The sequence below is a fragment of the Heterocephalus glaber genome, unplaced genomic scaffold (assembly GCF_053883595.1).
Source record: "Heterocephalus glaber isolate CG9 unplaced genomic scaffold, H.glaber_assembly_v1.0 deba00000281, whole genome shotgun sequence".
NCBI classification, from domain to species: Eukaryota; Metazoa; Chordata; class Mammalia; order Rodentia; family Bathyergidae; genus Heterocephalus; species Heterocephalus glaber.
In genome coordinates, this window is record NW_028258139.1 from 35,604,954 (window position 1) to 35,628,483 (window position 23,530).

Sequence of the window (23,530 nt, forward strand, 5' to 3'; positions counted from 1 at the left end):
TCACAAAATTCACAGAATTCTAAAAATCTTACCGCATCCTTTTGCTAAAAGCTTTGTGAAAATAGGATTATATTTACTCCTGGAAAAAATTAAAATTACTTTCTCCACTCAGTCTTCACTCTACACTGTGCTTAGTCATTCACAATCAAATGTAAATTTAAATTAAAATGCTTGTCTATATTCTAAAAAGCTAAGAAGAACAGTTTTGAAATACTATGACCTGCTACAGAGTATCCAAAAGTATTTCTGACACCAGTATCAGTCCCAGAGATTCATCAATTCATAAATATGTGTTGATTTGGTTTGATTCAAGGCTCTGCTCAGATGATATTTTGAATGAAAAATCCATAACTGTAATAAATCCAGGTGGAATATATTCATATATTGACATTTAATAATTAGAAACACCTAAATGAATAGAGCAGTATACTTGCTTGGCAACCAAGAATATAAATACACTGTAATGCAATGTCATATCAGGTTATAGAGAGCTTAGTTGTAGAAGAGATATGATATTGGAATGGCGAGCTGCAAAGCTTTTCTTTCCTTGACACTACAGCAAGAAGACCAGAGCAGTGTTGGTGCTATTTGCTAAAATGGATAAGGGTGTTGCACTATTCTTGGACTTAGAAAGCATATGTGCTAGATCCCTATTGCTAAGCTCTAAGAAGAGGGAGTAGACTCAAGCTGGGGTTGTATCTTAGTTGAACAGAGACTGACTCTTGCCAAAGTGGTTCATTACTCCCACGAGCCCAAACATAACTATAATTGCTCACACTTAGCAAGACATTTGTGAATGCCCAGCCGGGAAGCCCCACAGTCCTCTCAGAGCTACCTGATGGGCAAAATAAACATGCTAAAGTGAGGGATTCATGCAGAAGTTTATGTTGGCACTATAATTTCATTATACTTAGAGCCATCAAAGCCCCAACTGTTTTATTTTGCATATAGTTTCTACATAGTTTCCAGGATCACCTGCTTCTAATGATGTGCATCTCATTGGCTATTAGCTCCGAAATAAATGCTTAAATATAAATTCCTGTCTTCAAGCAGACAAGACCTCCTGAACAGAAGCTGGCAGAAGAGTTTGCTTAGACAACAGTCATGCAGTGACTCATCTGTGTTTGCACAACATGTTTCCACCCAGCACCCATGTCTATTTGTAGCCTGACAATAAGGCCTTATGTGAACCATCTCTTAGCCATCTGCCTTTAAAAGCAAGTACACTCTTCTCAGTTGATTTGCTAGAGCTGCCTATGCTGAGCAGATAACCCACTGCCTCATTTCTGAAGGCATGTGATGTAGCTGAAGACTATTTCAAGCTTTTCCAATGCTTTTCTGCTTAGTCTTAGTCTAGTGTATAGAAAGCCAAATGAAATTGGGGGACTTCACCTCCTAAATAGACCGACTGCACCCACTGGTATGGGGGGGGGTAAAAAAATCACTTTCATCTTAAACTATAGAAACCACTACAATGGGATTCTTATCTATTTTGCTCCCCTATCTGTGTACCCTCAACACTTAAAACAATGCCTAGAATATAGAAGATGCTCCATAAATATTTGCAAAGGTACAATTAACCTCTTCCGGAGACCTTTGAAATGACCTAGGCCTCAGCATAAAATACTCTATTGTCCTGAAGCAAAGTCCTGAAGACCTCAACTACCTTGGCACAAAAAAATTTTGTACAGTAAAGTGCACAACTTTTTGATCATAAGATACTCCTGAACAAATTAAACCATGTCAGTAAAACTAGTTGTTGAATTTCTGTTCTACAAAAACGTGCTAACAATCATTCATTTTTTATCCTTCTTTTCAAGTATTTCTGCCACCCACTGTGACTGCTAGAAGAACTACATCAGAGTCAAGAAGGAGGATGTAAATAAGATAGTTCTTAATGAAAAAAAAGGCTTCTGATGTGGAAGAAAAAAAAATGTTCTTCAGTATTTTCATTCACAAACAACTTTAAAACAACATGTTCATAGTTTTAACAAAATTATCAATGGCAAAATCCATTGATAAAATAAATTATGGCTGGAAAATATTATCATAGGTTTGCATCTCTTTGAGTTGTCAACTCCCAAGAGTAATACCCAGAAAATGGTTATTTAGTTCACTACTTAATGTCCTGAGACACCAAACCATTTATGTTTCTTTGAAAATCTTCAATACCAGAAAATAGCTATTCCTACTGGCACAGCCGTTTCCAGGTCAAGCATCTCAGAGGCAACAGCCCACTGACTACATGTAACACAGCAAACTTTTTCCTAAGACTTGGTCATATGAGAATTGATTCCCATGCAGAGATGAGAGCAGATTCCAGCACTCTGCTCCCTGTCTCAGATGCTACACTCCAAAACCCATCTTAGGAGGGTGCAAGCATCACAATTCAGCTCAAAAAGGGAACAAGCTCACACACAGGAGAGTGCCATAATATCCTCACCTCTGTGAAGACATCCCTGAAAAATGTTAAAAATCATCTGCACAAGAAGTTCTCTGTACATTCTGATAGACAGAAGATAGCTTTATTCTCACCACTCTCTCAAAATCACAGATTTTTACCTTCAAACAGGTGGCTGCCTGTGTCATCTTCTGCATGCTGGCCTGGGGCACTTGCTTGTTTACTTGAACGATGTATGTTAGTGATCATTATATGGCCATCCAGATGAAGAAGACCTGCCCAACATGGGCATGGATCTGAGCTTCTGAAATGCTACTACTGACATTACAGGACAAGTCATCCATTCCTGTCTTGGGAATTAGCAGGAAGGGAGAGAGGGTGGCAGTGGTCTCTCTCTGTACTTCATCTCTGCATCCACATACTTGGTCTCTAGGACCCTCGCTGCTGGTCTCCCATGGATAACACAGATACCTGTGCTTTGGCTACCACAGTATTATTTTCAAAACATTAATTGTTGTAAATACTTAAAATTCACAAGACATCACTGAGAATTTGAATTTCCAGCCTCTCTTTGAAAATCAGAAAGTGAAGCAATATTAGGGACATTCACATGAGAACAAGCTGAGATGAATGGCAAGTGCCTCTTTCAGGAGAGTGTAAGTTCTGGAGAGTTGTTATGGTCCCCACACTGCAAGGAAACCCAGGCCAGCCATGTGGGAAGCTGTGCAGAGTCCCCAGACTCCAGGTGCCAGACTTCCCAGCCCAGGGACACACATAGAAGCCAAAAGCCACCAGGTGACAATGAGGTCTGAGGCCATTTGACTATAAAGCATATGAGGAACCAAAGAAAGAACAATTCAGCTGAGCCCATCAGCCATGGGACACATGAAAGATGATATAAAATAGTTGTCTAGAGCTCTAAGTTTGAGGACAACAGTGTATGCACCAAAGCTCATAGACAAGGCATTTTAAACTCAAACATAGTAATGGGGTAATTTCTCCTTTGTATTTGGGATAACATAAATGTATAGATAGCCCCCATCTTCTTTTTTTATTCAGAAAGAAATCTAGAACATAGATGGGGAGAAAAGAGGAATGACAGAAAAGTAATTTTTAAAATTAGTTGCATTAAAAAACTGGCTGGTAGCATTTACAAATGTCACATTGGTAAAACACTATATATAGTAAAGTGGAAGGAGACAATTTAAAAAGGGCTTAAATTGAGCTTAGTCTCTAGTGCAATATCTATTTTTTAAAGACTAATGTAGTTTTGTAAATATTGTTCTGATTGATTAGAAGAATTTAAAACATCTTTTCTTTTGCTAAAACTGCACCTATTATCCATGCAAAAGGAAGGCAAACACTACCTTCAAAGCAAACAACAAATTGTGGTTACAATTAATGGTTCAAAATTAGCCGTGTCAGAATCTTTACAGCTTAATGAGAGACAGGTGCAAGTAGAGAAGAAACAACTCACTGAATTCTATTGGGAGCAAATTTATCTATTGTTTGATGACTCTATTTGCTCATATAAAAACAAAAGAGTAAGGAAGGTAATCACATATGTATTCCCAAACAGAGTGTGATCAAGTTCCACTGAACATGCTCTATACTTTCAGGGTAGCAGAAGATCTAAACTTTGTGCACTGCACCAAAGTAAAGCAGCTGATATGCTTTTGCCCAAATAGCATTCTGGATCCTCATTTCCTTCCCTTCTTTTCCCTACTTGTGACTCAAGCCAGATTTCATCGAGCTATTTCTATAATTACTAACATGCTAGAAATACAGTGCCAAGCCAGAAGCAAAGTAAAATGCAGCATCCACCAAAAGAAAGAAAATCACACTGAGTAACTGAAAGGCCACCTGCTTCCAATGGAGCTGCAGGGCTGAGGGCGGCAATCTGGGCTGTGCTATTTGCATCCTCCCAGCAGACCCACCTGCATGTTGTCGGTGGCATCCCCGAGCAGCCCTCCAAAAGTGATGGCATTAGTCACAGTCGCCAGATAGATGAAGAGAATTGCTGAAAGAGCCTGAATATTTAAAGCATCATAAAAATCACTGGCAAAAAATGGTGCTTTCCTTTTTATGTCCTTAATTAATCCACCACAGAACCTGAACAGGGAGAAAGCAAACATATGAGCAAATTTAAAATAAATGACCACCAAATGCATCAAGAGATAATTCACCAAACCACAAATAATTTGTACTTATAATTCTTGAGACAATGACAAGATACAATTTAACCACTTAAGATGAGACAAAAAAACTGCACAGAAATAAATTTTCTTCTCTCTTTTTCAATCACCAAATAGGTGTCATATTTCCTAAAGATCATCCAGTTAGTTTTTAGATGAGAGGAAACTATGTGAATAAACCAAAATTTTTCATTACCTAATGGAAAACATCTCAATATGTGAGCAGATCATAGGAGATACTTCGTAATCCTGCCACAGTGTCCTTTCTACCCCAACCATCCATCTATCCTTCCATCCATCCTACAAATGCTCACTGAGCATTTCTGACAGACCCACACCATGGTGCTGTTATGATTCCAGTGAACATACTGCACCAAAAGCCCTGCACGTGTAGAGTTTGCTTTTGGGGGACATGGGAAAGATAACAGACAAGTTAAATAAGTAAAATGCATAGTGCCAAAATCAGGACAAAATTAAATGGGAAAGGGATATTTGGAGTTTCAGATGTGGTGACAGAGTAGGCCCCTTAGAAGGTGACTCTGGGGTAGAGATGTGCAGGAGCCCAGGGAGGCAGGCATGCAGATGTGTGATGGGAGGAGGTCAGCCAAGCCCACTGCAGGTGGGCAGGTGGGCTGGCTACTGTAGCAGCCTATGTCCCTCCAAACAAACCTTGCAGCCCAGCCTTCTCACGCATGCCAAGGCTTCTGCCCAGAATGCTCCCCTCCAGGACAAGGGCAGTCCATAGGGTCACCTTTATCTGTACTGGAGGGTGTACTCCTACTTACAGAAGTGCATCATAAGACAGTGCACCATGTTACAGTGGCACCAGCCTCACACATTTTGTTTCTAAACTTGATTTTTTATTGCATCGAGAGGTCCCATCAAGGGACAGGCTCACACCACTCCAATCTGTCTAAGTGCACTCCATGGTATGTGCACAATGACAAAATCACTTAGCAACACAATTCTCAGACTACATCCCCACCACTCAATAGTGTCATCAGGAAAGGGGGCAGGTGGAGAGAAAGTTTTGTGTTTTTCATCCTCTAAGAACAAAGGGAAGAAAACAATTTCCTCTTAATTTAGGAGAGAAATCCATGAGTCATTAAGAGAAGAAATAATTTCATCTTTTTAGACTTAATCAGCATACTAAAAAGACACACTGTTTTGATTTTTTAAAATCCCAATATGTTTTTTCCAAGAGTCTTATCTTTGGTATTTTACTTAACCCAAAGTGACATGGAGAACCTGAGAGTAGAGAATCGGGAAAGGAAAGGAGCTGCAGCCTTCCAGGATGCCCGGATTCCCACTGCAAGCGAAGGATGTTTATATACCCTTCTACTGAGAACTGCTCCCACCTTCTACTACCTGCCTCACTCTGGAGTAAACGTACAAGGCTGAGGTGGAAGCTACATGGGACAGGTTACATGTCACCAGCCAGTCCCCCTCCCTGCACACTCATTTCCACCAGTGTGACACCTCATTACCCCACCTGCTACACTGCCTGCTGCCAGCCCACAGGCACTCTATGCAGTGCCCTCCCTGCCCCATCCTGCACAGTTCTTCTGCTGCCCTGCAGCACCTTCCTCCAAGTTAGGCCTCCTCTCCCCATCCCATCTGAACTTGCAGTACCATACTCCCAGGGTGAGAGTCCCTAGTTCTGCCCTATTTTTTCTCATAAGACCATCGCTTTTGATTCACTGCTATCCCCAATGCCTATGACAAATAGGCACACTATAAATATCTGTTGCCTGAACAAATGAACAAAGCAATGAATAAAATGAGGAAGGTAAACTTAGAAAGGTGAAAGGAAATTTAAATCTAAAGAAAACCTTCTCATGAATGGCAAAAGGACCCATCAGTTACCTTCCAGTCCGCTGCAGCTCTTCACAATCCCCGTGGCCTCCTCCTCCGTGTCCACCATCATGGGGTGTGTCCCCGTTCATCTGAACATTGTCCCCACCTGAGTACATATTCTTTCTGAGCAAGACAACAGAGCCCAAGTGGAGATTAGTTTACTTGACTCATTTGCTTCCCAACTGACTCATGTGCAGGCTAATGGTAAGGCACCATGAAAACCTTCTGATGGACAGATCATTAGTTCTTCCTGCTACCCCAACAGACAATTCTGAAAGTATCACATTTGAAACCAAGACCAAGGATCAGATGAAGAGACACGTTGAATTAAGTATGTAAGAGGGAAACTCTCACCTGGGCAATAAGAGATTTCCAGAAAATGGTTTCTCCTCAACTATCTCATCCAATTTCTCAACATCTCATATCTTTACAGACTCATCTTGAATAAACTGATCTTTCCACATGTACAGGAAGCCCCCAAAACACCCTCACAAATGTCTGTCATACATGCAAATATCAGAATCTGAGTTCTCTAATTTATAATCACTGAAGAAAATCAAAACATTAAACATTTATTTTACAGTGTCAAGGAACTGTGAAACCATGACCTGTAAATGGTGCCCATGAATCAATACCTCCATGGGGACCTAAAAACATCAGGGCAGCAGCTTGACCCCACTTTCCTTCCCAGATACAAATGCAGCCCCTGGGGTACCCTAGCATCTTAAGGCACCCAGATGCCTACCACTTACCTTTTGTCAGAGGAGGGAAGACTCTTAGGCGGCTCTATCCTGATGGCTGGGTCCCATTCCCCGGGGGGAAGGACAATGACTTCATCCAGAAACTCATCAATCCCAGCAATCAGGTCATGCCTGTCTTTTGCTTTATAAGCGATGTCATGGAAAACCTATGGAGAAGTAAGGATGTGTTGAACCCACAAGGGAAGTGTCACCTTGCCTCTCACCACATCAAGCTGACAAGCACAATCCACAACACATAGACATGATTGTCATCCTGTTCTTATATTCTGTGTTGTTCAGCTTGTTTCAAAATACTTATTCATTTTTAATTTTTATTTTCTTGTGGGGCTGAAGATCAGTGCCTCATGCGTGCTAACCAAGTGTTCTACCACTGAGCTACCTACCCTCCCAACCTATTCCAGGTATTCATACAATGATCTCAAAGAATACAGGTGAGGATAAGGAAGTAGCTATTTTAAATGGGTTTTCTTCCTTATCAATACTATAAAGTAACATGCCTTTCAGTACTAATCCCTTGATACTACTCCTGACAGAGTTGCTAAGGAGTCAGATGAAAATAGTGTTGAGAAATACAATGAAGAGTCATCTCCCGACATAAAACTACTGGGGCAAACAACTGCTGATAATTCAAGAAGGAAAAGTTCAAGCTGAGTATTAAGATCAGGTTAAAATTCAGATACTTTGGTTCTCAAGCACCTAAATAATGTGAGCTACTAAAAAAAAAGGAAAGAAAGAAAAAATTGAGTTATATCAGCAACCCTCAAAGCAAAAGAATCTACTTTTGTAATGATCATTTGTCTCTCTTTACCAAGGTAAAGGCTAAACTATCCAAAGCAGCAAACTCCAAAGAAGTAATTTCCAAAAGGTACAGCATCCTTTTTGTCAACTGTTCCATTCTTCTATCCAAGCTGATGATCTGAACGTTCTTCACACATAACCCAAAGTTTTCATACTTCATAAATCAAATTATTTAGAACCAGAAGAGATGACCCTGTTCCACACCCTTACCTACTTGAAAAGATTTCTACTAAATCTCTTCTAGAAAGGTATTTTTCAAAAGCTATCAATCAAATAACAATTTAATGGTTGGTGACTGTGGGGTTGGCAGAGGGCAACAAAAGGTGCCGGCCCATCCTGTGTGGCAGACACCGACAGCCTCGACTCCATGTTCTCCTACAATCCCCACTCAGAGGCTGGGAGGCACACACTCACTTTCCCAGACAGCCCTGCAGAGAAAGACTGACAGTTCCAGCCACTTCACTGCAAGAGAGAAGAAAGGCTGTTTGGGAAAGTTTTAGAATACCTGGTTAAAAAAGAAAGAGGCACCATTCCTCACGTCACTCTACCCTTTTTTCCCCTGTTGAATAGAGATGGAATGAGTTGCTGAGGGCAGATGCTTTACAGTACTGACGGGATGAAATGCCATGCCCTTTTAAGAAGAACTTTAGCTCTCAACTGATCTCTAAGCAGTTAAGTTACATCAACCTCAGCAACTATCTACCTCCTGACTTTGTGTTACATGAGAAAACTTACATCCAAACTGTTTAAGCCACTATACACCTATAAGTTGCAACCTAAAGTGTTCCTAGTTAATGCATCTTGAGAAGAAGAATTTTAAAAAGAAAGAAACTATAAACACACAAAAAATAAATAAATGAATTCACTATGCCCAGGGCACAGTGTTCCTTCAAGGGAAAAGTAACAGCAAAACTATACTACAAAGTTCTCAAACCCAGAAGAAAGCAACCACCTGTGTTATCACCACACAAAGCCCTTACAGAGAAAAGCGCCGTTTCTCCACCTAGCATGTGGAAAACCAACAAATCAAGCAATTTTGGAAAAGCAAAACACTTTGGAAAATAGAAAGTTAGAAACACACAAAAGCAGAAATTAATGGCCCTATACTTTAACAATATTTCTCCTACCATGAGTCAAGTTCAGAGCTTTACTAAACCTAAAATGCGTATAGCAACATCCCAGCTGTTACGAGAAAAAGATCATAATTCCAAAGTACTAGAAACTGCAGTAATAGTTGCTGAAACTCTTTAGATATTAATCATACCTTCCCACAAAACAAGAAAACCATAAGAACATGTACTCTCTATGACTAAAACAATACACTATCCATGCATTTATGCATTATTATATAAAATACATAATTTCCAAAATAATATACTATATGGACATTTCAATTCTAAGAATTAATATATTAAACATTTTAAGAGATAAAGTTAAGACAATGACCTTGAACTTTTTAAAGAATATTTAACATACATCAGTTTTAAGAAGTGAAAATAGGTGGAGATCTGACCGAGGTAAGCGCACACCCATCTCCTCAGACGCGTGTTAAGTGCTGGGAACAGTCAAACTCTTCTTGAAGAATACACTTAGTTTCACCCATATTTACCTGCTGTGCCTCAGATCATCACAAACTGTATGCATGTATTAGAATATCAGACTTTAACTTGCAAATAGGTTATATTTTAAAATATTTTGTTTGGAAAAGAATTTAAAATGTTTAGAAAAAGTAAGACTGGGGATATCTCAATGGTAGAACATTTTCCCTTGTTTCAATGCTCAGTACCACAGATGAAATGGAAAAGAAAATATGTTTATGTGTTGTCTTCCAACACTGAGTTAAAATCTAATACATTACGCATTATGCATGCATTACTTTTGAAAACTCTGCTCCATGGGTTGTATCAACGTGTTTCCACTAACAACTGTACCTCGAGTCATGAAAAAGCCTGATGACTGCACCATTCTAATGAGTGAACCATGATGGTATATTTGTGGATACACTGACCCCAACCGGAAACCAGCACAGGAGGACACTGAGAGAGCCCCACCTTCCCACTCCCTACCTCATCAGACATCAAGGTAGCAATGGCTCTGCCGATCTCATGGTAGGACTTGGCTTTTCCCTTAGGACCTAAGAGAATGAACAAGAACCTAATGGAAAAGGAAAGAAGCAAAAAGCTATAACACAAATTTCATCAAGCGCAACATACACAAAAGTGAAAATTTTTATTTTAGTTCATAAAATGATTAGGTTTAGAATTCATCTTTAAACAAAGGAAATATTCTTGGTGCTCTGAAAGATACTCTTTCTCACTGTTGCAAAATACAAATCATTATTTGATTTATTTGGAGACAAAGGAAAACTCAGCATGGAAACTTGAGAAACTTCTTCATGAGTAGGGAAGGCTCACTTTACGTACTGTTTCAGTCACTCCATCTTTCTGTGTTAAATTTTTTTCTTTTTTCCACTGACTTTTGGAATCTTTGGAGCAAACCTGTTATGTACAATAACTAGCAAGACTTAGTACATTTTTGGATTTCTCTGATTATCCTGTGCCAATATGTGCAGTGAAAATTATCTTCTCCATACTTTTAAGAAATATTTCTATTCGCAAGGGAGGAGGAATCAGCAAATACCAAACTCTTCTACAAGTAAGCCATATGCTGACAGCCAAAGCAAGGAAAGAGAAATATGACAGAAATTCCCAATAAAACATCATTCACAGATGGTTAAGATTTTTTTTGTAAGTGTCCTCATTTTCCTTTCTAAACTTGTTTTCTTAATAATGCACAAAGCACTGCTCCATAGTACATAGGTCCTGAAACATGCAGTTACGAGCTGGGTCCCACTTTCATGTTGGAAGGACTCTCACTGGGCAAAGATGAGATGCAGTCCCCATTGGGGAGGAGGGAACTTGATAAGAAAATGCAGAAGAAAAACTATATAAATGGTGACCCTCGGTCACATCTTATCTGACAGAGAGATGAGGAGGACAATATAAATGATGGCGTCGTAGGCCTGCACTACTTTTTAAAGCCTGCTGAACATGTCATGTTCATCATCTTATTTCAATCTCCATACAAGCCTCTACAAAGAGGACAATTCTACTATTGCTGCTTAATGGTGAAGAAACTGAGGTTGAAGGACATAACTGATGGGCTTCATAAATGACAGGTGTAGGGGTCGGGAGAGCAGTGGTAGCACACTGCATGGCATGCTCCAGGCCCAGGGTTCACTCCCAAGCACCAAAAACAAAACCAAAAGAAGAGTAAAGGAAGAACTAAAGACAGTCAGGCTTTCTTACATCCTGTTCTTTCAACCACATAATTCTGCTTAATATCATCCGCCTGATCAATATACCAGGCCTGTGATTCAACAGAAAAAAGCAGGAACTTCCATAGGTTTTATAACACCAGGGATGGCTTAGCACTTTACTCTGCCAAATTTTATTATTACTTATTTCTATATCTTGTATTAAGTTTAAAAAGATTTACAGCTAGTATTCTATAAAATGTTACAGTCTACTTCAATATACTGTATATTGAATGTCTAATCACTTTTTTCTTATAAAATTCAAAGAAGATAGGAAAAGCAACCCAGAATTAAGAAAGTAAAAAGGCAAGCTGGGCATAGTGGCACACACCTGCAATCCCAGTACTTGAGAGGCTGAGGCAGGAGGATTGCTGAAAGTTTGAGGCCAGCCTGCACTACATAGTGAGTTCAGGGCCATCCTGCACTACAAAGGGAGCCCCTGCCTCAAACAGCAACAACAACAACAGCAACAAACAACGAAGAAAAAGAATGTAAAAAGGGGTCTGAAAGATTGAATACTCAGATTTTACTCAAGAATAAGCATCAAACCATTCATCATTTATTTGTGCAGAAACCAGTTGTGGAGTTGTGGAGTGGAATGGCATATTTGCTGTTGAGAGTCATCACAGCAAGTGAGTGAACCAGCAAAAGGGGCAGCAATGAGGGTCCATGCTACCATGCAGGAATCAGTGTCAGTCTCCAAACATGAAGGTTTAACTCATACTAGAATTGTTCTTCCTTTGACTCTGACCACTTGGTATACAGCATCATAATGTGCTACTTTATGATAGTGAAGTGGATTTTTCTAAATGGACTTATCTCTGGTTTGAGTACTCTCAAATCCATTTAAAATGTACCCACTAAAGCAAAGTATAAATCCCATTAAGAAATAAGAGTAGATTGGCTATATTTTCTGGTTCTATTTGTCTGTGTACAAATGGGACAGCTGCCAAGCAAAACAACAAGGGCACTGTTTTAGGAAAAATGTGCAAACTCAGAGCCATAAGAGAAAATATCTAACACCTGGATCCTTATGTCTAAAGATTAACTTTTCAGTAATGTGTGGTATCCAAAACTTTTCCCAAACCACTCTGTAACTCTTCCTACTTCTCGATAATACGTGATTACCATGATTCCAGCTTACAAATACATATTATGGAAAGTATCAACTGACACACACACATTAATTACCAGGGTGACTATATGGCTCAAAGTTCAAAGACTGGCTTGATAGTAAGAGAAACACTCTTAGTCACTAATGGTACTTAAACTTGGGTAGAAGGTGGGTGACTCTCCCAAGAATGATAGAGTATAAGCCCTGAGTTAAATCCTGTGAGGTGAGGGCACACATCTTCCCTACAACATGTTCCCTAAATAATAGCAAACAATGACTGGAAGCAATAGACAAATGGTGTCTATGACACATATGGAGATAAACCGAGCCTGAGAATTACTGGCTTAGTAACCTAGATATAAAGGCATGATCCTCTTCCTGGGAAATTTTTTAAAGCTATTCCTTCTTTAATGAAAAAAAATCACCAAATGCCAAATAGAAACAAAATGGTGACATAGTTAAACTTTTCATATTCCTCTAGTCAGGGCCCACTCAGTAAATCCACCCTCTTACAACAATAAACAGAAGGAATCTGATCATTCACAAGTGGTAGGAAACATCACCTAAGTCAGGAACTTCATCTGCAGGAGCACAGAGCCTAGAGATGCCTCTGATCCACAAAGCACTATGGAAATGGATGTGACCCTGGAGAAAAGTGGGCACAGAGATGCTTCTGCTGGAAACACAGTCTCTCCCTTCTCCCTCGCGGAAGCAAGAGCAGGTACAACTTGAGGATCGAAGCACAGCACAGCAAACTCAGCTTTTATCCTGTACTGAAAACTCCCTTCATAACCAAAGCTGGGTTTTGTCAATGAGCAGATGTTATTTTTAACCAGAAGCTTTTTTCTTTATTAACAAATTAGAGTAAACATCATATTTGTGTAGCTGGAAGGGCAGAGACCATGTTGACAGCTCAGAAAAAAAATTAATGTACTGAGTTCTTTTTATTCACTCGTAATGAAATAAGCCAGACTTGAAATTTTTAACAGTGCCTAGTTGTTTCAATCATCTACATGAGGCCCTTTTCTACTTTTGTGAGCTTTCTCAAATGACTAATTATGCCTGGAGAGGATGCCTGTAGCTTTCTCCTTAACAAAAAGAAGTACCAGATGATGTGCTTCTGGAACCAATGGCCCGATGCTCACATTCACAAAATAATTACAGGCAGAAGAGGCATAATATCCGAAATGGAGCCAGTCTTCCTAAGCCACTCCATCTTTTCAGAAAGGATGTGCCCCCCCTTTCCTTATACATCACAGCTATTTCTAGAATAAACTCAGCATGCACCAATCTCCCTTCTCTCAAAACAACAGTAAATCAAATAACCCATTTATTCATATTTAGCAGCTTTGGAAAATGTGGCTAAACTGCAGCTTCCACAAAGCATTCATGGGGATCACAAACAACCACAACCTACTACATTACACTTGTCTCAGAGCAGCTAGCAGTCAGACTGGTGGGCAAGACAGAACTGAACTACGGGGCCTCTATCCCACTCTTGGTAATGGTTGTTTTTAAATGGTTCTAAAAAATAAGCACAAACTATTTTTCTTAGGCAAGTAATTATTTGTAACATAATATATATTAATTACAGTATGCTAACAGGGTCAATATCTTGATATTCTGGAGTACTAAATATCCATTTGCCTTAGATATACAACCCATGACCATAAAATTATAACGTAATCTAGCATTTTTAATATTCTTCATGGGAGGGTCCTAAAACGTTTTATTCTAACCCATTCTAAGTATCTCCCTAGGCTCTTTCTAAAATTTGGCCTGAGTCAGAATTCTGCAGGTTTACTTCCAGAGCTGATAGTCAATCTTCCCTTTGCTTCTCTCTTTCAGCTATAAAGTGATAGTAGCAATATTCATCCCACAATATAGCTCATAAATATGAGTGCGAGGCAGCCTCTGTGAATGGGTATAAGACAATAGTAAACAAAGTGCCTGCCAGATACTTGAAAAGTCATAAACCCAGCCTATCAACTTCTCAAACATCGTAGGCCACAGTTTGTTTGCTTTTACATGAATGGCATGAAGGCCTACCTAGACTGACATCCGACATCTACCCATTCAGCTGGTAGCCTTACAGGTTCCAGAAAAGACTAAAAGAAATCAATCAGTAACAGTAAATGGAGAAATATGTGAAGCTACACAGGAAGGGGAGTTCTAGAGTCATGCTTCTAAACAGGAGACTGGTAGTCAAGCTGCTTATTAGGAATACTGTTGTAATAATAATAATAATGGAGTAGCTTTCCTCCATTTTTAAAAGGAAAGATGAACACAGAAGATCAGATTGTCAGGTCTCCACACAGAATAACGGAATAGCATGCACATTAAAATTCATCCTGGAAGGCAGACCCAGTCCTCTGCAATGACCAGCACATTCCTTGCAGGATTTCTTTTATTGGATCTCACAGGATGCAGCCATAGTAAATGGGCTCACATTACTCACAACAAAAACACAAATGAGACTCCTGACAATGATTACAGCCTTCACTGGTTCAGAGGACAGCAAATGGATAAAACTATTTCCTGGGAAAATGTTAACATGCAAGGATATGTTGTTCAGATTATTGCCTTGAAAATAGTTTTCTGATATTATTAAATTATACTCCCTTGAATTTCTTGGCTCCTCTTGTTAATTCAAATGATGCTGTATTCACCCCTAAATTAAGACCACCTCCAGAACAGAAGAAAAAAAGAATGAGCTGAGCAGGAACAGATGATAAGAGAGACACAAAAAATGATTATGATTTGCTACTCAATGCATGTGTACTTTTGTTAGACAAAAAGGCCTCTTAAAATAGTTTTTATTTGCAGTTTCTAAAGAAAAATGGTCACAAAAATGCAAAGGCAAGGGCAATTTGCTTTAACACTTCTTGGCATGCTTTTTTCTTTCAAGACCCAGTAAAGTTAGTCCAAAGAGACGTAAATAAAGGCACTGGGCCTCCTGCCCTGGGCCTGCCTGAGTCAGCAATTTGCCAGGTGATTGCTCAGATAGAACTGCAAGGCTCCACTGGAATGTTTTCAAGCAAAAAGCTAAATTACAGAAAACACAAATCATGATAATCCCATTAATTGAATAAGCTATGGTCATCTCCTTTCCACTGCTGTTTGTCCAAAGATTGCCCTACATGTTATTCCCATTTTAAGTGTCTAAGAAATTAAACAAGTGCTGAAAACCCACATAACGTCCAACATCCTGAGCCTAAGGGGGAAAGGTAGAGTAGAGGTCAGTACGAGAGGAAGGATGGCATTTTTCCATTCTGGGACAGTTTGGGAAGGGGGAATCCAGCCTTTCACATTCATTTAGGCCCTGTCTCAGCTTCAAGAGATGGGTAAACAGTATTCTCTCCATTTATTTCCCTCTCAGCTATCCAGAGTGCCCCTTTCCCTTTGGAGGGAAAGCCTGACACTGTCCCTAAGCCTTGGGGAATGCCCTTCATATCCCCACAGAGCATGAGTGTCATACAAGGTGCACATGGCCAACTTCATGTTTGGGTCACTCCCCAGATGGGCAAGGAAACCCCCTCTTTTTTGCATATCTCATCTCTTGCTATTCCCCCCACTCTTGATTTTTGTCCTGTCCTACACTTCACATTTCTATTTTGTGTTGAATGTGATGCTTTTTTTCATATTGAAAAGACAACATTGCCCCAAGTGCCAAAAATAAATGGGAATTAAAAAAAAAAAGTACCTGAATGATCATTAATAATGGCCTGAATTTCAAGACCAGAAGGAAATTTTCTCCTTCCTAATTTTCCTCCCACCCTGGCTCAAAACAAACCATGAGCCTCTTGTCACTGTTGGTTAATCATGTTCTGAACATCTGAGCTCCCTAAGAAGGATTCACTGACCTTCCTTTTCATAGGGGAAAACTAAAGGAAAGAGAAAGTCACCTTTCCTTGCCCTAGGACCTAAAGAAAGCACACCCACCCCCAAAGTTCTTTAATATGGTAATTTCCTAAAGTCAGCCTGAAGATACAAGTTCCTCTTTAAACTCTACCTCAGCAAAAGTTTAAGTGAAGCATTAACTTGCTTTAAACTAATTGCAGCCATAAGTCAAGCTTCCTGAATTCCAAGGAGCTAGGCTTCAAAGGAGATGAAGAGGACTTCAAGTTTCTGTGCCGCATACCGGAACACGACCGCAGCTATGGCAACAGCTTCCTTTCAACGAAAAAGGCATGTGGCAAAATACTCATAACTGTAAAGTGTGCAAGTTTAGGTGTGAAGCTTACAGATTTTTACAGATATATGTATTTATATATAAGATGTGCCTTCACTAACCTAGTACCAGTTTTTTGATAAGACACAGACCAAATGAAAGCAGCTTTCACCTCCACACAATTTTCTATGGACAGACTCACTTCAACTCTCAGATGCAGTTCCTCAATCTGTTAAATCTACAGTTTGTATGTTAAGAGATATTTATAAATATGAAATAGAATAAATCATTAGAAACTAGTACCCTCCCCCATATATTACAGCCAGACTCTGCATTATTTCCCTCAACACCCTGGATGTCCCCTCACCCTGTTGATGCCCTGGCCTTCTGGGGAGGTCATCTCCCACACACACGCTGCAGCTGTGGCCCTGGGGAGCAGCTTACCTCGTGGGCACAGGGACCTCGGTCAGGGCACCCAGCATGACAGCCTGCTGCAGCCGAACAAAGGCAATGAAAGGCATCTCCAGGAAGTCGACCTCCCCTACGAGCACATTAGAAGCTTCTGCATCACGCGGCAGCTTTTTCATGAACTTATTCTTCAACTGCATGGGAAGAGCCAAGAAAACACAATTTATTTCCAGAGAGGAGAACAAGAAGAGAAACCTCATGTATCAATCATAGAAGTCTCTTTCTAGGGGTTTTCACACAAGAGTCTTTACCTGGCCACTTTTACACCATGTTTATACATAGGATCAAAGTAACATCTAGCTGTACCTTGGATTAAATTGAGGATGTCATAATACGGTTTATATATAAAACAATGTGTAATATAATTCTGTTCACTGATTTATTCACTCACTCTGCGAAAGCTTATCGAGTGGCTACTAAGAGCCAAGCAATGACATAAGCTTAAGAGAGACAGGACAGACAGGCTAGCTACTTGGCTTGCTTCAGCCTGTGTTTCCATAGTGGGGGAATAATACATGATTTAAAGTAGTGATAGTTAACAAGCAGGGAAAACACAACAGGTCAGAGGCACCATCTGTACACATGGGAGTTGGGAGGCCTCTGTAGAAATACGTGTATTGGGTACAAGATCTGGGCAAAGAGTATTTTAGGCAGTGAACAGTAAGTGAAGAGCTTCTGGACAGGAAGGAGGTTGCACTTAGAGGAGCAGCAAGAAATCAATTGTGGTAGGAGCTGAAAGAGCAAAAGAGAGAAAACAGCCAGTAAAGCTGCATGGGTAAGAGGGAATCAGGCCACGGTGCCCTCATGGCCATTATGGACTCAAGTTTTAGGTGGGAGATGCCTAGCAAAAGCACCAGTGGAAAGGTGGAGCAGGAAGACACCCGGAGGACATTACCAGGCAAACAGTACTTACAGCCATGGGATGGAGTGACACAACCCTGAGCACAAGTTCTGAGCAAAGGGGTAAGTTCTGTGCCCTGTGCCACTCTGCCTCTTACAGGAAGAGAAGATATTAGGAGAGGACACCAGAAAGAGAGCAGCATAGAAAGAAGAGGAAAACCCGGTCCTCACAACTGTCAGGGAAAAAAAGAGCTTAAGAAGGAAAGTGTGTAAACCAAGTCCAAGGCTGCTGAAAGTTCACAGAGGATGAGAACTAGGAACAGACCGAGGACATTGGCAAGATGGCAGGGTTCAGGAACCCTGACCTGACTGGTACAGAGGACACCAGGCACAGAGTGAGCAGTGAGAAGCAGGGACATGGACAGGGAGCAGAGATCATTACTGTGAGAAGTACTGCTACCAAGAAAAGAGGAGAAATGGGAAGGGCAGTGGGTGATAGCAGGTGTTTAAAAATTGGACATTGCAACTCTTTGGTGAATAGGATAATCTGTAGAAACAGAATAATGTTCCACGAGAAATAAGGAATAATACCCAAAGCAGCTCAGCCAACCTTGAATGGCTGGGAAGAGATGATGCCCACAGCACAATGGAAGGATTAGCTACTCTACTAAGGATGGTCAGAGCCCGGGTTCAAAGGGAGATGAGAGCTGCTAATGACTCAGATGTTGTGAGTGACATACAAGTGAGCTGCTCCCGAGGAGGAGGACACACGTGGGGGAAGAGAGAAACAGGCATAAGGCAGTTTTCTCTGAGTGAAGACTACTGAACATAGCCATTTTGAGGGCTTATCCTGTAGGCATTATTCTTTTATACAACTCAAGCAAAATATTTCAGTAATCATGGAAGGATTAAGAATTTTGCAAGACCATCTAAAAATACACATTCCTGATACATACTTATAACCCAGTATAAATGTCCCACCTGTCAAGTCAAAAGTACCAGTGAGCTTAATATTTTCTGCATAGATTACTGCTAAAATGGGAAGTGGCAGGCATGACCCAATTTCCTCCATTAATAAAAAGGTTATACCAACATTCTATCTTTAGCTTCTACGGAAGAGACCCCTAGATCTCCATTACCTGTGGGAGCATTTTTGTAGGATTATTTTCTTTAGTTTGGTACTTCAGATAAGAAGAAAGCTATCCAGCAAAAAGCAAGAAAGAGAGGACTAAGAATTTAGTGGAAGCTAGCAAATAAAGAAACTAAAAAATATATACATATTCATACCCCTAAATGCTAGGATCATGACTACTTCTAAGCAATATGGAATTTTCCACAATTTTTACCATTAATCCTTTGATAAATGCTAATATTTTAAAAATTCATTTTCATTTTTCAGATATGAAAAGAACAGCTATAGGAAGGGTCTAAAATCATAAGCTGCCAAAGCTATTGTGATCGCCAGAGAAGTTACACAAAGGAATATGTAGGATATGTTTATGTGGTCCAGACACGTGTAAAATAACATTCCTCAAACTCTCTCCAAAGAGTGTGCTCCTCTACCAACACAGAACAAGAAACTGTAATAATCTGATTTTACTCTCTCTTCTGATTTCTCTTTTCCTTAGCAAACTCCTTGCTTCAGGTAGGCAGGTGATCAGACTGTAATTCTTTTATTTTATGTACTTAATTCTCATTCTCATTATCAAAAATTATCTTTTTTCCATTTCTAACTTTTCTAAACATCCTTTACAACGAAGCAGAAGATATCCTGCCATCTCCACCCACTTATTTAGGAACTTCAGAAGTGCTCAATTCTCTGTCGCACCTTAAATCTTTCCCCCAAGGTTCATGAGGTTAAAGCAGTTTACTCTGAATATGCAGAATATCCTAGTTGGTTATATACTTCCACAACATGTTTTACTTGTACATACTACACTACCTTAAGACTACTGTACCCATACTGGAAAATCAAGAGTATATTTTTAAGACCGAAGAACATAAACTAACTCCTATATCCTCTGAACAGAGGTGTAAAGGCATGTTCTTTTAGTTAGCATATTTCAAACTTTGTAGAATCTAAGTGTTCTGAGAGGAAATAATACATATTCTGAAGTAACAAGGTTCACTGCCTGGTGTGCCCTAGCACTGACTTTGGATGGATCCCTCCTATCCTATCCGCACACACTCTGTGGGTGACCTCATCAAGTCTCATGCCTTTAAACAACACCCATGGTATAGATGACTCACAAATTTCTATCTGCATCCAGGACCTCTGCCCTAATCTCCACACCTACAACATCTCCACTTGGATTTCTAATACACATTTCAAACTTCACATGTGTAAAAAGTGCCTTTCTGAGACCCTCTGATGCCTGCAGTCTTCCTCGGCTGGTGAATGACAACTATATTTTCCAGTGTTTGGGTCCAAAACCTTGCTGTGGTTGTCAACTTTTCTCTTTCTTCTGTACCTGACAGCCACTGCATCAGCAAAATCTGTTGGATCTACATTCAAAATACACCCAGAATCCAAATGTTTCTCATCACTATTATGGCCACCACCCTGGTGCATGCTATGATCTTTTTCTGTATTATACCACTGGTTTCCCACCTGGCTCTGCCTCAGTCTATTCACCAAAGCAGCCCAAGCAGGCAAATCAAGAGTCAGATCATGTTGCCCCTCTACTTGAAGCCCTCCATAGGCTTCCACTTCAGTAGTGAAGCCAGGTCTTTACCAGAACCTGAACCCCAGCACTACCCAGGTGCACCTCACTCCCTGCCTCACTGCCTGCTCTGCCCACTGGTCTTCCCTGTGGCCACCACTCCAGCTGCCCATCCTCCCTCTGTCACCCTCAGCACACTCACTCTAGTCCTTCACACCTGCATCCTCTGGGGAAAATCTGCGCAGCTGTCTCCCTCACTTCTTCCACTCTTTTATCTACATCACTTTCTCAGCTGAGGTGCTTTCCCTGGTCACCCTTGTTAAACTTTCAGCTCCATTCTCCTCACAGATACTTTTTATTCCTCCTTCGTTTATTTTTTCTCTTTTGTCTATTACCATCAAACATATCATATGTGTAACTGGTCTTTTATATTACTTGTCTCCTCACTAGAATATAAGCTTGCTGGAGTTAGGAATATCTAATTTGTTCTATCCCTACTGTCTTCAAAAGTGCCTAAAAAGAATGGTTCAATGAATTAGTTGAACGAATGAATGAATGAATGAATGGCTATTTTTCTGCTTTTCCCAGTCAACTTCCCTAACTTCCCTCTTACCATAGTCATTCTCCACATCCCACCCAGACCACAGAAGTGTATGAAAGGCATAGACAGGATCACTCTTTTAAACACCACCTCTATCAAGAGTGATTGCATAAAATGGCGGCTGCATGACCCACAGACACCCAATTCTTTTGGAAAATTTGATATTTAGGTGTGTAAAATTGAGTATTCTCCTTTGGACCTGAGGTTGTTGCCTCTATACTGAAAGGGACTGTCTCCCACTGTCTACAGTAGAAAAGAATGAGGTCAGCATCCAAAGTGAAACCAACAAAAGCAGGAGAGAAAAATGGGTGGAGAGACTGCTGAGCCCCCAACCCCAGCCCTAATAGCCTGTAGTTTCACTAAGAATTCTTATATAAACCACCAAATCCCCTTGGCAACTAACTCAGTTTGTAATGAGTTTCTGTCCACTGCAGAACACAGATACTAAAATATACTTGTCAGATAGATTTGGGAAAGAAAGCAAAATAAAATTAAATAGGTTTCGATCCTGTAGACTTTCTCAGAGCCTTTGATATGTACGCTTCTAAGCCTAGGTTGCTATATCTTCCACTTGGAGAGTAGGCACATTATGGTGTGAAATCAGATTAGAAAACGTTGCTTTGGATAGAAATTTTCTCATCTTTCATCTAATTTCTCAACTCCACTGTATTTTCTTCGAAAGGCATGGATGCCAACTATATTTGAGTTCTGGTTACAGACTATGGAGGAAAAGACACATCCTATGCTCTTAAAATTTACAGTCCATTGGAGAAGGGGCAAGTATAGAAATAGATTTAATGAAAGAAGAAACACAAATGCCATGGAAGGCACATTTTGTGACAGGAGGTCACAGAACGCAGCAATCACATCTGTGATAGGACTCGAAGGAGTCTCTCCTCTGAGTCAAATTTTTAAATCTCCCCCATAATCTTGGTTTATCAAACACTGATTCATGTATGTTACCTTTTTAAGGAACCCAATAATATCTGCTAAAGGAATGACTGGAATATGGAAACCAATTCGGACATTACATAATAAACTGTCAACAATAATAAAATACTCAGAAAAAAGTGTTAAAGATCAAAGAGAAAGGTAAAGAACAGACTCAAGAATTACAAGCAGCAATAAAAGATAATGAAAACAAGAACAGAATCTAAGACTTTCAAGTCAGATTGAAAATCACCCAATAAAATCATCTGGATTCCATTCCAAAGATAAAGTTTGACATTCCTTTCTTATATGCTTCTCAAAGGGACACCCAGGCTGGACTGTGTGCAGGTCCACCTACAAGAACACACTCAGTAAAGAAAAATCCTTTAGCCAACCTTGGCTTCAGAGAAGTGGATTTCAAGCAGCTGCCTTGTGGAGCTAGAATCACTGAAACATCCTCTGGCTAGCTTAGCAATTTTGTGGACTTATTTTTGTTATGTATTTGTTTTTGTCTTTACCAGGTTGTGATACACATTCTTTGAATCGACATGTCCACATTTAAGGTTCTTTTTATACTGTTCTCTCTTCCACAAAAAGGTTTTGCAGTAAGACTTAGAAGTATACAGCTTGCCCTCTGCCATGAATGTTTACTTTTATAATTTCTTAGCCTTCCTTACTCTCTGAATCTAGTGATCACAGTATTAACATGCCAAGAAACTAGAAATTTTGAATGGATAAAGCAGAATAAATAAAATTCTTATAAAAGAGGTAGCTTAGTTTGAATGACAATTCTATTTGATGATGAGAAAGTTATTCATACACAAGTGATATGAACATATATAAATATCTCTTTAATTTATTTATTTTAAAGTTAGCCTTCTACTCTCCATTTGGATCTCACATTCTTCCACCCTCTTCTATGAAAGCAATTTACATATTTTAATCTTTTACACACAGAATTCATCAGAGAGTGCCTGCTAATCAATCTTAACTAGCCATTACAACCACTTTATTAACAATCTGATGTCCTGGACCCCTCAGAACCATAGCATTGCCTGGTAAGCAGGTGCAAGCGATCATATGCCTCTGACACTAGGCAAGTATTTCAATTCTTTCTCCTTTATACTGCCATTTTTACCACATTAAAATAATTGCAACTATCATATTATTATTTCTAATCAAGAGCATATAGGCTTTGTCCTGTGAACCTGACTTATCAGAATATGAACCTGTTATCTATTCAGTGTACTGTGATATTTAAACATCATCTAAACTTGAGTATATTTTCTCATTTTTATAAGGCTTGCACCTACAGCTACCTCCCTTCTTTGCAGTCTCTTTTTTTCTCTATGAGAATAATCCTCTAATCTATACTTGCTCTCAATTCACCCTGCCTCCTGTCTACATGCTAATAT

At 39.8% G+C, this 23,530-nt stretch overlaps 1 protein-coding gene across 9 annotated transcripts in view; it reads right to left on the bottom strand.

Annotated features, from left to right (window-relative positions):
• The window catches only part of Slc4a4 (solute carrier family 4 member 4), a 393,201-nt gene that overhangs the window by 116,131 nt on the left and 253,540 nt on the right, over positions 1-23,530 (bottom strand). For all 9 annotated transcript variants that reach the window (XM_087184461.1, XM_087184451.1, XM_087184464.1 and 6 more), the window contains 5 exons: positions 17,058-17,215; positions 10,079-10,166; positions 7,206-7,360; positions 6,463-6,576; positions 4,339-4,513 (listed from right to left, as the gene is read on the bottom strand). In XM_087184461.1, coding sequence (XP_087040587.1) covers positions 4,339-4,513; positions 6,463-6,576; positions 7,206-7,360; positions 10,079-10,166; positions 17,058-17,215 — 690 coding nt within the window. The remainder of the gene's footprint in view (positions 1-4,338; positions 4,514-6,462; positions 6,577-7,205; positions 7,361-10,078; positions 10,167-17,057; positions 17,216-23,530) is intronic.